The sequence below is a fragment of the Paramormyrops kingsleyae genome, chromosome 14 (genome assembly GCF_048594095.1).
Source record: "Paramormyrops kingsleyae isolate MSU_618 chromosome 14, PKINGS_0.4, whole genome shotgun sequence".
NCBI lineage: Eukaryota > Metazoa > Chordata > Actinopteri > Osteoglossiformes > Mormyridae > Paramormyrops > Paramormyrops kingsleyae.
In genome coordinates, this window is record NC_132810.1 from 5,962,615 (window position 1) to 5,975,613 (window position 12,999).

Sequence of the window (12,999 nt, forward strand, 5' to 3'; positions counted from 1 at the left end):
AGCAAAGCAGCCAACTTGTGCCCAGAACTTGTGGAAACTCCTTCAGGACTGTTGGAGGCAAATGCATTAAAGGCAGGTGTGTCCAGACTTTTGGCTGGTACTGTATTCCCAGTTTAATTTCCAGTTTGGGCTATGAAATCCTTCTTGCCATCATTCACTATCCAGGAGACCCAGTGGATGTCCTATTGACACATGTGCCCCTTTATTTGGAAGCAGCTGAAGATCTGCGAGCCGTGGTACGTTTGATCCACATCTCTGTCGCCATCTTTTCCGATACGCTGCGGAGTCTGAGGTCACAGCTCTTCTGAGAAACCATGCGGCAGACACATGGTGACAAAAACACAATCCAAACCCTGTCCCCGGTACCGGGTCATTGGCCACGGCGCCCATCATGGTCAGTAGGGAGTCTGTCCTCACATCAGACAATGCCAACACAGCCAATTAAAACCCAATCACTGCACCATTGGTGGACTGAAAAAACTGGAGAGAAGCTTCTAGAAGGGCTGTAGTACTTAATTGCATAACAACTTGTCTGAACGTGTCTGCATTCCTCTAGTACCCAGTCTGATCCATGCATAACTCTTTTCATTACTGATTCTTCCTGACAAGTGTAACTTCAAAAGCTTCTTCATTATTGTAGCTAAGCAAGTATTTGTGTAGAAAACTGGTTATGCAAGGTTGTTACACAACCACGTACAGGGCACTTATTCTGAATGGCTTTAAAACTAGCCTATAATTGCAATCTTTGTAAAGTTTAGGCTAAATGATTGAGGATTTCCCACGTCACAGGTGCTGTGTCCATTTTCCTGTAGAAAAGAGAGAGGCAACTTCTGAGACAGATTGACCTGCTATGCCCTGTATTCTGGGTATTCACTCAAAAAACTGGCCCAAGTTTTGATTCATTATTTACGAGACGGGAATGGGGGGAAAATGCTCCATCAGTAACTTTGTTCTCTCACCCACTTTTATTTGCTCCTTTATTATATCAGTCTCCATCTTAGTTCTTCCATTGATTCTTGCTACTGTTAGCCGACAGCCTCAACAGCTCTCTGTGCTCGTTTGAGCAGCCTGAAGCATCTGTGCACTTGTGAGCACATCACAGTCTTCAAGTCACACGGACTGCCACCACTCTATGGAGTAAGACTGTCTTTTACTGCAGGAAAACCCCAGTATTTGGACGGTAACAGCCAGGAAAGGGGACCACCTGCTCCCCAGTAATAATGGATTACCTGGAACACGAGGAACTTAAGTTCCTGCTGGCTCTAACTGTTATCTGGCAAACTAATAGCAGCATCTGCTATAAATCAAGGCAATGAAGTTGTTCAGATACGTGAACAGGTAGTGTGAAAAGTCTCTGCCGGTGCTGGATAAGCTCCTACTTTTGGATTGGCAGTAATTTTAGTCTCATTGAAAGGTGGTTTGTGCAGATGAGATGCCATATGCAGCAGACTGATGGGGACGGGAACAAGGGCACCAAGGAGCTTCTGGTAAGGAGGAGCTTCAGCTAACCTTGTTTAGCAAAGTTTTAAGCCTGGTGTTGCTACATGGGATCATCCCTTATTGAAGAATAAAACTCAATCTGTCACGTTTTTTTCCCCCTGGCCATCACAGAAATCAGCAGGGGGTTCTGTAATAACTCATATCCCAGGGGCCTCTAACCATATTAATGCACCTCTGCACAGGAGAACCCAGGAACTTGTGAGGGTGCTGCTTTGCCGTGTCTGGGCTGGCTCACAGTGTGCTCCCAGGTCCGAGAACCCAGCCAACGCAAAGTGCTTCTTTAATCAGATTCAGGTCTTCATTTCTGATTGCAATGAGCCGAATGAAGTCGGAGGCCTTTGAGGTTAGATCTGCGTTATGTGGGTAGGGAGGGGGTCAGACTGGGTCCTGGATGAAGTGGAAAACACGCCTCAACTGCAGGCCATGAGCTGCAATGAAAACGGTTTTCGTTCCACTTGCACCATCTGTTTGCTCAAAGCCCTATCGAAGTGAATTCATTCCGGTTTGCATGGACGAGGAAGACCCTCTGTACGGCCCATTGCGGCGTGAGGCCTGGACATGAACCAACCCTGACTGGGGTTTGGGGGGTCGGGCGAACCGTAACAGGGAGGCTACTGGGTGTGTATGTGGCTACAGCGACCACACGTCAGTTTTGGCAGACGTTACTTCACTACCACCACGAGAGAGATGACAGCCAATCACATTCCAGTATAAATATACATATATTCCTGCATTTACTAGCCCTTTCAAAACGGGCTCGCTGGCACTTACGTGACCAAATGGAAACCCTGTTAAAACATGATGGATACCTGAATTACCTCACTAATGAAGGCTCCATTGTGTGAACCCTAAATATGTCACATAAGCCGCAGTTTGTAACACCTCATTACCCTAGTGCTCTGACTACCGATGGTATCACGAAGTCTCTGCTGCCGAACTTCCCTGCTGCAAACACGGGTTTTTGATAAATTACCGTTTAGGGGTGTCATCGATTTTTCTAGAAGGACACAGGGCCAGACTGGGAACAGGTGAAGAGCAGAACACAACAAAATATGTTTTCCTTAAACTGCAGTATACCAAATCGTTGCAGCTCTGCAGGTAACCCAAACACACACAACAGGTAAGGAAAGGTGTGTATGTGTGTGGGGGCTGGGAGGGGCTGGGTGGGGGGGCGTCTTACCCTTTTGCGCAGGTTACAGGTGAGGATCAGGTTTCGGGAGAAGGAGTGAGCGAAGGCGGTGTAGAAGTCCAGCACCTTCAAGAGCGCCTCCCGGTGGATGACATGCAGGTCACAGTAGGTCAGCGCCCGGACGTTGGCGCAGGCGTGTGCCAGGGTGGTCTCCTTCCAGAACAAGTCACCGAAGACGTCCCCTTTGCCTGGTAGGGAGATAACGGAGAGGAAAGAGGGAAAAGAGACAGAAACAGACTCAGCAGCTAATGAGGGTCTGGATAACTGGGCCTCGATCAAGGCTGAGCAACCAATGTCTGCGGGTCTCAGACCCTCCATCCCTGTACCAACCATGGCCTTGTAGTGTCTCTAGCTGAAAGGAACTCCTGTGGTTTTAATGGGAATCAGACACCGTCATGTGCTGCTTTGACACAAACTCGGCTGGTCAACCAAGATGTAGCTCCAGACTGACATGCTGAGCTCATTACAGCAGATGGCTCCGGTGGCGTGTGGCTCAGCGGGTTAGGATCAGAAAGATTTAACTCCCAGGGTTGGCATAGTGATTTTACCATTGGGCCCTTGAGCGAGGCCCTTAACCCATTCGCTCCAGGGTCCGGCTGATCCTGCTTTCTCAGTTGTGTGTCGTTTCGGATAAAAGTATCAAATGTAAAGGGATCAGATGAGAGAACTCATTCATCCCACCTGCATGGAGTGCGAGAGGAAACACTACTTTCCTCTTACAAGAAATGACCAAGTCACTGGCCCTTATCTGCATCATGGGAAAACCTCCAATTTATTTTTGTCATTACTGAACAGAACCTTCTCAATTATTTTCAGCTGTACTGAGTTCTGCAGGCCTATTTTGGCCATGGTTCCTAAACTAAAATGTTTTGATTAGAGAAGCACCGATTGTACTGGCCAGCTATCAGTATCAGCCATCACAGCATTGGCCAACAGTTAAAAATGAGCCAACGGCCGATTCACTGCCGCTTGGTGATAAATCTGAAAACAATGCAGAGACCAGCCCCAAGGGTCTCTATGGAAGTGCTTCCCCCAGTGAGATGCAAATGAATGAAACCCAGACGGATGAAGACAGTCCAGCCATGGAAATCCTGTAACTGTTACACACTGATGTCAACGGCCTCTCAGGTTCTGACAGCTTGTGCATTTAATTTCATGGGCTTGAAAATGTGCCGTAAAATCAAAAGCAAAGTAAAACATTTATCGCAGGAAGAGCATGAGGCCTTGGAGGCCCACCGCTAAGGGAACAGTCCTCTGCGATCCCGTGACTCCCACATGCCCCATCGTGCACAAGATCAACAAACCACAGGTGTGTCTTCTTCACGATGGCCTTTTAATGTCAGAGGAATGACGATCGCTGACGTTGAACTGCCCTTTTCCACACTTCTAGCAGCCAGCCCTCCTGCCCCGTGGCGACACAGACTCCGGGCTGGTGGCCATTAGCGCTGCTGATCGATGTTCTGGCCCGCGAGGTCGACCAGGGCCACCGCTAACAGGTTTCTGATTGATTTGCCAGTGCCAACTTAGCTGCCTATAGCAAGATGCTACACAGCACAACTGCAGCACTACAGGAATGCCAGGTTACCCCCCCCCCCCCCCCCCCCCGGCGACATAACATCAATGGGATGGAGCTGTCTGAGAAAATCAAGTACAGACGGGACATCAAGAGATCTGATAACCAGGCATGGTTGATGAGGAGCAAGTTATGGTGATGTGAGAAACTTATTAGATCATTGGTGACCTCAGCACCTGACAATGTTAGACTTTTCTGCAGTTTCGGTTACCCCCCCGCCCCCCCCCCGGTCAACTGCCATCTGAAAATGGAATATTTGGAACATTCCAGAAATAAGCAATTCATAACTTTTAAATTGCATGCCACAGCATGATAAAATCTCGCGCCGTCCCGTCCGGGATGTGACTAAAGACCGCAGAGTGGATCATTGGGGCTGACCTCCCATCCATGGACATTATCTACCACAGCTTTGCAAGAAAAAACCTCAGAGCATCCTCAGGGAGCCACAGCACCCAGCGCACTCTCTGCTCAGACATAAACACTCAGCGTATAACCTGAGACACTGCGGGCTGGACACCATCATCACACACAAAGCATGTTTTTATAACAGCTTCTCTCCAGCCACAGTCAGACTGGTGGCTAAAGACATAAAAAAGGGAAAAACATGCCTGCATAACCTCAGACATGCAATATTTCTTAATATAAAGCAGTGTTGGTTTACAGTGTTGTTTTGCAGTGAAGGTTTTACTGAAGCATTATGGTGCAATAATCTCAGATGTGTAAAACTTTTAAATGAAAATCTGTGTTTTATCGTATTGTTTTAACTCTTTCTTTTGTAAGTGTTTTACCGCCTACAGCATAATAACGGGCATTTCACTGCACTTTACAGAATCTCAATATTACTTATTTTTGCACCTGCAAGATTTTTGTTCAAGTGGGTGTTTTGTTGTATTTTACAATATGTACTTAGTACTTAGCTTGTGCCCTTATTACCTCTCCTGGCTTTTAATTACTTCTCTTTACTACTGACTCTATGCACCTGTACTGTCTGTGCGCGTACAAATGGCAAACAAATCTCGAATCATCCTTTTGTCCAGCGTATCCACACCGTATACACTACCCGCCATAGTCACTTAGCAGCCATCTTGGTTATAAGATCGACTGTCGCGGTATCGCAGTACTTGTGTTCAAGAAACCCCCTTTTTTAAATAACAATACAGTATTAGATATTGTTGTTACTGTCTTATTGTGCCTAATTTATAAATTAAACTTTATAGTGGGTATGTACAGGGAAGAACATAGTACATATAGGGTAGATACTATCCCCGATTTTAGGAATCTACTGGGGGCCTTGAAACATATCCCCCATGGATAAGGGGGGGGGCTATTGTACTAGGTGATTCTAAAGTATTTTTTCGAACCAGTCCAGCACGTACCAAGAATGGCGATGACCTCATCGTCCTGGATGACCTCCAAAGAGCCAGACACCACAAAGCACAGTGTGTCCACGCTCTCGCCAGCGTGGAAGAAGAGGTCGCCTGGGGCACAGTGGACGGTCTGGAACTCCACGGCCAGCGAGCGGAGGCAGCCATCGCTGGCCAGGCGGAAGGCCGGGTGTTCATTGAACACCTTGCGGTTCAGGTGGACGCAGATGTCTGCTCGCATGTCTTTGGGGCAGGTGGTGAGTACCTAGGGGGGTGAAGGCAGAGCTGGAGTCAGGGTATGTTCACCATGGAAATCGCAACAAAAGAACCAATCAAAAAGCTGCATGCAGCATTTACCCCTTGTGAGAAACGAGGGAATGATCTTGAGCACCATGGGTGTACACAGATCAGCTTTTACGGCAACGTACCAATTTACACAAAGCAACAGCTGTCCACTCAATTACACACAGTTCACAACCACTCATTTCAGTTGTTAAGGGAGTAATGAATCAATTTTAGATCCACTTGTCCAATGTCATCAGAATTTCTTAAAATTCCAGGAAATATAATTTGGCAGGTCTCTGCTTCGCATGCTGGTACGCATGCTGCTTGTGAGGCACGCCAGTTACCCCCACGCTGAGTGCATTGCAGGCACGCTCGCTCCATTAAAGCCGTTTATCTGCGTGAATTCCTGTCGAGGGCTCCAAGGCCTCCTGCAGACCTGCCTTCTGTGGACTGGTGAATCAGACTGCTTTACTGGAGCAATGGCAGATTCACGAGCCTACTGTATATAGGGGATTGAGGAGGCCTACATGCATGTACATACGTGTGCATGCCTCTAAAACCATGTTTTTTTGTTTTTTTTTTACAGTTTCATATTGACTGACAGGGGCGTTTGATTTAGCCAGAGCTAATCAGCAGTGAGCGACCGGAACCCTTAGGATTCTCACTGATCTAGTCGCCTACCTTTTCAGTGTCGATGCCCTTAGTCATGGCCCAGGTGGAGACGATATAATCCATGACCCTCTCGCTCAAGCCCTTGGGCACCTGGTAGAGTTTGAGGAAGTCACGTGCGTTGTTGAGCACCTCATGGTAACGGTTGGTGTGGGCGTACATTTGCTGGAAGATGGTGGTCACGTTACCGAAGATGGTGGCATACAGGAGGGCTGCAACACACACACATCCTGGTTGACATATGGACTCTTCTTTTTGGACCCTTGTCCATTTTCAAAAACTGGTGGTTTGTTAAAGTTTAGCGCTGCAACCTGTATGACCCAGTGTTGGAAGTTACAGTGGAGCACCGACTGAAGGAAGAGGCACCAATTTTCGCTATAATCTTCGATATTTTCGATATTTCGATATCAGCCACTCGGTATAATCACACGGCGTTTGCCAGGCTTGTGCACATATTTATGTAAAAAGTTAAATGATGTGCAGATCCCCACGTGTCCCGCTGCTCACAAGTGATGTCAACTTCCGGAAACCATTGCTGCTGTTTGTTTGAAGTTTAACTTTTTTATTTTTCGTTGAAAAAGACTTGTATACATGTATACTGTGACAACTGTGTGTAGATTGTAACACAAGAGTTAACTGTAAGGTTGCCACACATCCGGGTTTCCCTGCATGTGAATTTCCGTTCTACAGGGAGGTCAGGGAAAGCTCATTAATATTCATGAGCGCAGCGCTGCCTGATTGGTCATTGAACGAGAAAATTCATTAATATTCATTAATAATAGATCCCCAGACACGTCTTCTTTTTCATATCACTAAATATGTTATCATAGCGACTGGTCGAGTGCAACCAGGGAAACTCTGCCCAGATGTTATGTGAAATGGTAACGACCAGCAAGTTTTGAATGTTGCAGTTAGAGTCATAGAAAGCGTGATGGATGAGGACCAACACTAAGCTAACACAAAACAAACTGGCCATATCCTTCGGTTTCCCTGAGCTGTTTACTGATAGGCTCCAGACACCGCTCCCCCATGCAACATTACCATGGAAACATGACCCAAAATAGTTCAAAATAATTCTGCCTTTTTCTAACCAAAGAGAAGGGGAAAAACAACAAATTAACACTAACTCTAATGAAGCTGACAGCTGTTTTAGCCACATAATTTGGTCCTGCACTAAATTTCAAATCTAGTCATTTCCTACGATAGATGTGGACAATATCTGCTATTTCAGCACAGTAAAGCTCAGTCACATAATACAAGTAATCATAGGAATGGCCAAGATATTATACGTACAGTGGTACCTCAGTTCTCGAACTCATTAGAACTCGAATTTCTTAAAAGTCGTACTAACCAGTTAAAAAAAAAAAAATTACTTAGAACTCGATCTGAATCTCAGAAGTCAAACCTTGAACGCCAACCTAAGATAACTCTCTCAGCGGAAACAAAGGGTAAGGCTTCAGTCTCAGCCTCGCATTCGCTGTGATAGCATCGTGCATGTTTACACTAGCTGAATACATGTATTTAGACAGTAAAAATACATTTAGACAATGATAGACAGTAACAGTAATTATTATATAATAAAATACATTTAAAAATAAAGATTTCTTATTAATTATTTTAATATTAATAATAAATCATTAATACATTTAATTATAATAATATTGTCGTGCCCAGCGGGACAGAACAGAGACAAAGGCGCAGACGTCAGGGTTTCGGGGAATACGGGGTTTAATTACAGGTAAGGCAGGCAAAACGCAGACGGACAATACAATGACCGGACTGGGGAAACAAACTGAAACGCTGACTAAATACAGAGGACTAATGACAACAACCAGAAACAGCTGATCACACGGGGATTCCACACAGGGTTAACGAGGGGGCAGAACACATGGTTTGGATACATTTATTTTCTTACTTTAAAATGACTGTTTTGATAAATGTGCTTAGATGTGTTTAGTACAGTATATGCTTTTCTTGTTTTGTCCTGTTCATTTTGTGTTTAAATGCTAAAAAAAAAAAAAAATATTTCGGTGTAATTTTTTGGGGCTGGGAACCAATTAATTGGTTTTCCATTATTTCTTATGGGGAAAATTCGATCAGAACTCGAACTTTTTAGGATTCCATCCGGAGTTCTGAACGGATTTAGTTCGAGTTTTGAGGTACCACTGTAATTGTAAGAATGTTTATGATAATTAGTCTTATGTTGTTATGGTTATACGTTTTTTGTAATAGTGATCTGCTGTCATTTACCCAACCATAAAGGCATTTCACATAAAGCAACTTGACTCTGACATTTTGCTCAAAAACATCACCCCCCAGGAGAAAAAGCAGACGATGGCACATGAGGAGTCATCAAAAAGTTCCATAAAGTCCACGAACAGCAAGTGGTCACATGCCCTTATCCACCCTTACAACAGGACGATGGGCGTAAGACCAATATGGTCACCTTCCAAAGAAACCACTCCTGAATTAAACTGATACTGACCCAAGAACAAGCTCTCTAATCAAAACTGCACTTATTCAGGACGCAATCACCTCATTCCTGTCCAATCAGAGGATGCAGTCTTGTCTGGCCCATTACTAGCCAACCAATCGCTGCACCCATAAGTCACACTTTCAGTCTGGGTATCTTCAATGCACCACTGAATTCTTACTGAAGCATAACTAATGGAAGGGCCTTAAATTCCAAATGAGATCTGTAGGGTATCTCTGTAGAAATACTGATCAGTTGGGAACGGCACCTGTTGGTATCTGGCCCCTGGGGGGGGAACTGATCATTTTAATTATGATCTTCATTAGTCTTTCTGCTTCATCACTGAAGCGTTTGATTGTCATTACGTTGGCATAATAGTCAATTTGACACTATGGGTGAAGATGAGTAAAATATGACCATTGGAAATGGACTTGAGCATGTCAGTATATCAAGTTTGATAAAGGAGTCCAAGGTCAGCATAAGAAAAGCATTGACTGCTGCCTAAACAGAGAATACAGAGAAAGATCAATTTGGGTACAATGGTGGACCGAGGGTTGCTGGGAATCAAACTGTGTTCTGTAGATGCTAGTGCTGCACCAGACGCATTTGGTCTTTATGCAGTCTGTGAGTCTCCCAACCCAACCCACCTGCCCACGACAGGACCGCTGCCATGCCAGGTAACTGTCAGTCAAGTCCAGCCACCTGCTGCATTTGACTGCCACCACTGTCACCCTCGCTGAAAATCTGCCGATATGAAAGTTCACGAGATTCCCAGGAGAAGGATTGCAAAGGGAGAGGCAAATCATTGGCTTTTCATACACAGACCGGGTCGATAGAGAATCAGATCAGAAAGGAATGAGTCAGAAAGACTGAAGAATGGCAATTACAGTGAGTACAATAATTATGGACATGATGAGAGGCTCGCTGCTGAGTGACACCTGTGTAATTACACCCCGGGTAAATATCAATCTCACATTAAATATTTGCCAGCGTAACGTAATTTAATTGTGCTCCTCTTGCGGGTTCTGTTGTTCCTCTGAGTATATCGATGAGATGCAGGTATAGTAACATAAACAGCTAAGGACTGGCAAAGCAGCCACACTGAAGGCTTTGGGTCGAAGGCAGGGGGCACCAAACAGGCTTCACAAGTCGCTGCCCCACTTATTTCCCTCCGAAAAGGTCAGCTTTGCCAACAACAAACAGGGTGAGAGACAGAGTTCCCCAAAAAACAAATATATGCGGTAGGTCTTATTCATGGTATCGAACAGAAGAAATTAAGTGAAACTGACCCAAGCAAATCTGTCTGGTTGTCTGTTTCTGAAAATACGAAGCTCTGACTTTGTTAACTGTAATCACAAGTGGGAACGTTTTACATGAACTGCACCTTCGTAATGCATTCATAGAACATTAACTGTACCTTCATAATGCATTTGTAATGCATTCATAGAACATTCATAGGCAGCATATACACTACTATTCCAAAGTTTGGGGTCACTTAGAAATTTCCTTGCTTTTGAAAAAAAAAAAGCAAGTTTTATTGTCCATTAAAATAACAGTGGATTGATCAGAAACACTGTGTAGACATTATTAATGTTGTAAATGACTATCAGAGCTGGTTTTTTAAATGGAATATCTACATAACTGTACAGAGACCCGTTATCAGCAACAATTAGTCTTGTGTTCCAGTGGAATGTTGTGTTTGCTAATGCAGGTTTATCATCTTAAAAGGTTAATTGATCATTAGAAAACTCTTCTGCAATTATGTTAGCACAGATGAAAACTGTTGTACTAATTAAAGAAGCAATAAAACTGTCCTTCTTTGGTCGAGTTGAGTATCTGGAGCATCAGCAATTGTGGGTTCAATTACAAGCTCAGAATGGTCAAAAACAAATAACTTTCTTCTGAAACTCATCAGTCTTTTCTTGTTCTGAGAAATGAAGGCTATTCCATGTGAGAAATTGCCAGGAAACTGAAGATCTCGCACAATGCTGTGTATCACTCCCTTCACAGAGCAGCGCAAACGGGCTCTAACCACAACAGAAAGAGGAGATGGAGGCCCCAGTGCACAACCGAGCGAGAGGATAAATATATTAGATTGTGTAGTTTGAGAAATAGACGCCTCATAGGTCTTCAACCGGAAGCTTCATTAAATAGTACCTGCAAAAGACCAGTATCTCAGAATGGCCGATGAAAAGAAAAGACACTGGACAGAGGAAGACTGGAAAAAAGTGCTATGGATAGACAGATCTAAGTTTGAGATGTTCGGATCACAAAGAAGAAATTTTGTGAGACGCAGATCAAATGAAAAGACGTCGGAGGAGTGCTTAATGACATCTGTCAGCAGTCAGCTGGTATTCTGTGTATAATGGAGTGGCCAGACCAGAGACAGGCAGCAGGCCGGGGACAGGCAGCAGGCCCGGGACAGGCAGAAGCCCCGGAGACAGGCAGCAGGCCCGGAGACAGGCAGCAGGCCCGGAGACAGGCAGCAGGCCCGGGACAGGCAGCAGGCCGGGGACAGGCAGCAGGCCCGGGACAGGCAGAAGCCCCGGAGACTGGCAGCAGGCCCGGGACAGGCAGCAGGCCCGGGACAGGCAGAAGCCCCGGAGACTGGCAGCAGGCCGGGGACAGGCAGCAGCCCGGGGACAGGCAGCAGGCCCGGAGACTGGCAGCAGGCCGGGGACAGGCAGCAGGCCACCGAGTCACACCAAATCACCCTGGGAGATTCGATTCCCTGCTTTCTTTCTGTAGACCAACAGCAGCTGTGAGAAGCTGAGGAGGCACCAGGTAGCATTTCACAGACTCGCAGTCACCTGAATACTTCTAACACTGTTAATTCAAGGTAGTAAACAAGAGCTTAGATGTAACCAAAGAAACATGGCACACAGCAACTTAATTATTCCTGTAATGAAACTCTAGTTACATAATGTAGCTCCAGTCCGTACTCTACCATCCATCCATCCATCATTGGTCCATTCTCTACCCAAATCCAGTAAAGCTTGTCCTTCTGGATATGCAGGTTTTCGTTTTATGCCATTTACCTGGTTTTATTTGTCCACTTTAAAGTTTTTGGTATACTTTGTTTCAACCAATATGCTGTCAAGAAACATTATGACTCGTATGTATCATGTATTAATACCTCTGAAATGTAGGTTACAGACTAAGATAAAGTGTCTGCCTCCCTTCAGTTCTCCAGAGGTAGCATTGGACTCCCCAGCTTAAAGGGAAGGACTCCCCAGCTTAAAGGGAAGGACTCCCCAGCTTAAAGGGAAGTCCCCACCGACACCGGCCACCCCCTCCCCACCAATACTGGCCACCCCCTCCCCCACCGACATGGCCCGGTGCCCTGGCCCAAGCGAGGCCCTGCCCAGCAGTAACGCCCAGCAGGTATGAATCAGCGATCATTCCTGTGCGGACCATTAAACATGCGCCTGGAGCACCTCCAGCAAACCGAATGGCTCGAGCATATTATTAACAAGCTGAGCACATCAGTCTGCCCAGGAACAAACGCGAAGCTGGGCCAGCCGTGACTCATCAGCAGCCCCTACACTAACATTTGTTCACTTTGACACCTCATCAGACATTTTCTTCCCTTGTTTCCCACAACCCCCCCCATTGCTGGGAAATGGGCAAGATGTAAACACACCCTAAAATACTTCCACTCACCCAGACACACATAAACGGAAACTCACTCTAATAAAAGTACATAAATGCAGAGCCCATGACTGCATAGACGACTACTCAGCGGCACCGTCGAGCTCCGTGAGCCCCCATATGCAAACACGCCCACTCATATCGCCGTGATGCGTCACAGCGCACCAAGGACTGAAGCTGGGACATAAAGGGAAGCAAATGGCTGAACGAGGGGGCAACTGAGATCAATGGACACTGATTCAGATCCACATTGATCGGCTGAGAGTCCATTTTGGCTGGTGATATGCATGGTTGG

General features: G+C 45.7%; 1 protein-coding gene across 1 annotated transcript in view; it reads right to left on the bottom strand.

Annotated features, from left to right (window-relative positions):
* kcnh5b (potassium voltage-gated channel, subfamily H (eag-related), member 5b) overlaps nucleotides 1-12,999 on the bottom strand; it is a 39,992-nt gene that overhangs the window by 6,954 nt on the left and 20,039 nt on the right. Inside the window, exons 8-10 of the mRNA XM_023825529.2 lie at nucleotides 6,593-6,792; nucleotides 5,639-5,891; nucleotides 2,681-2,877 (exon numbers count right to left, since the gene is read on the bottom strand). Of these exons, the coding sequence (XP_023681297.2) occupies nucleotides 2,681-2,877; nucleotides 5,639-5,891; nucleotides 6,593-6,792 (650 nt within the window). The remainder of the gene's footprint in view (nucleotides 1-2,680; nucleotides 2,878-5,638; nucleotides 5,892-6,592; nucleotides 6,793-12,999) is intronic.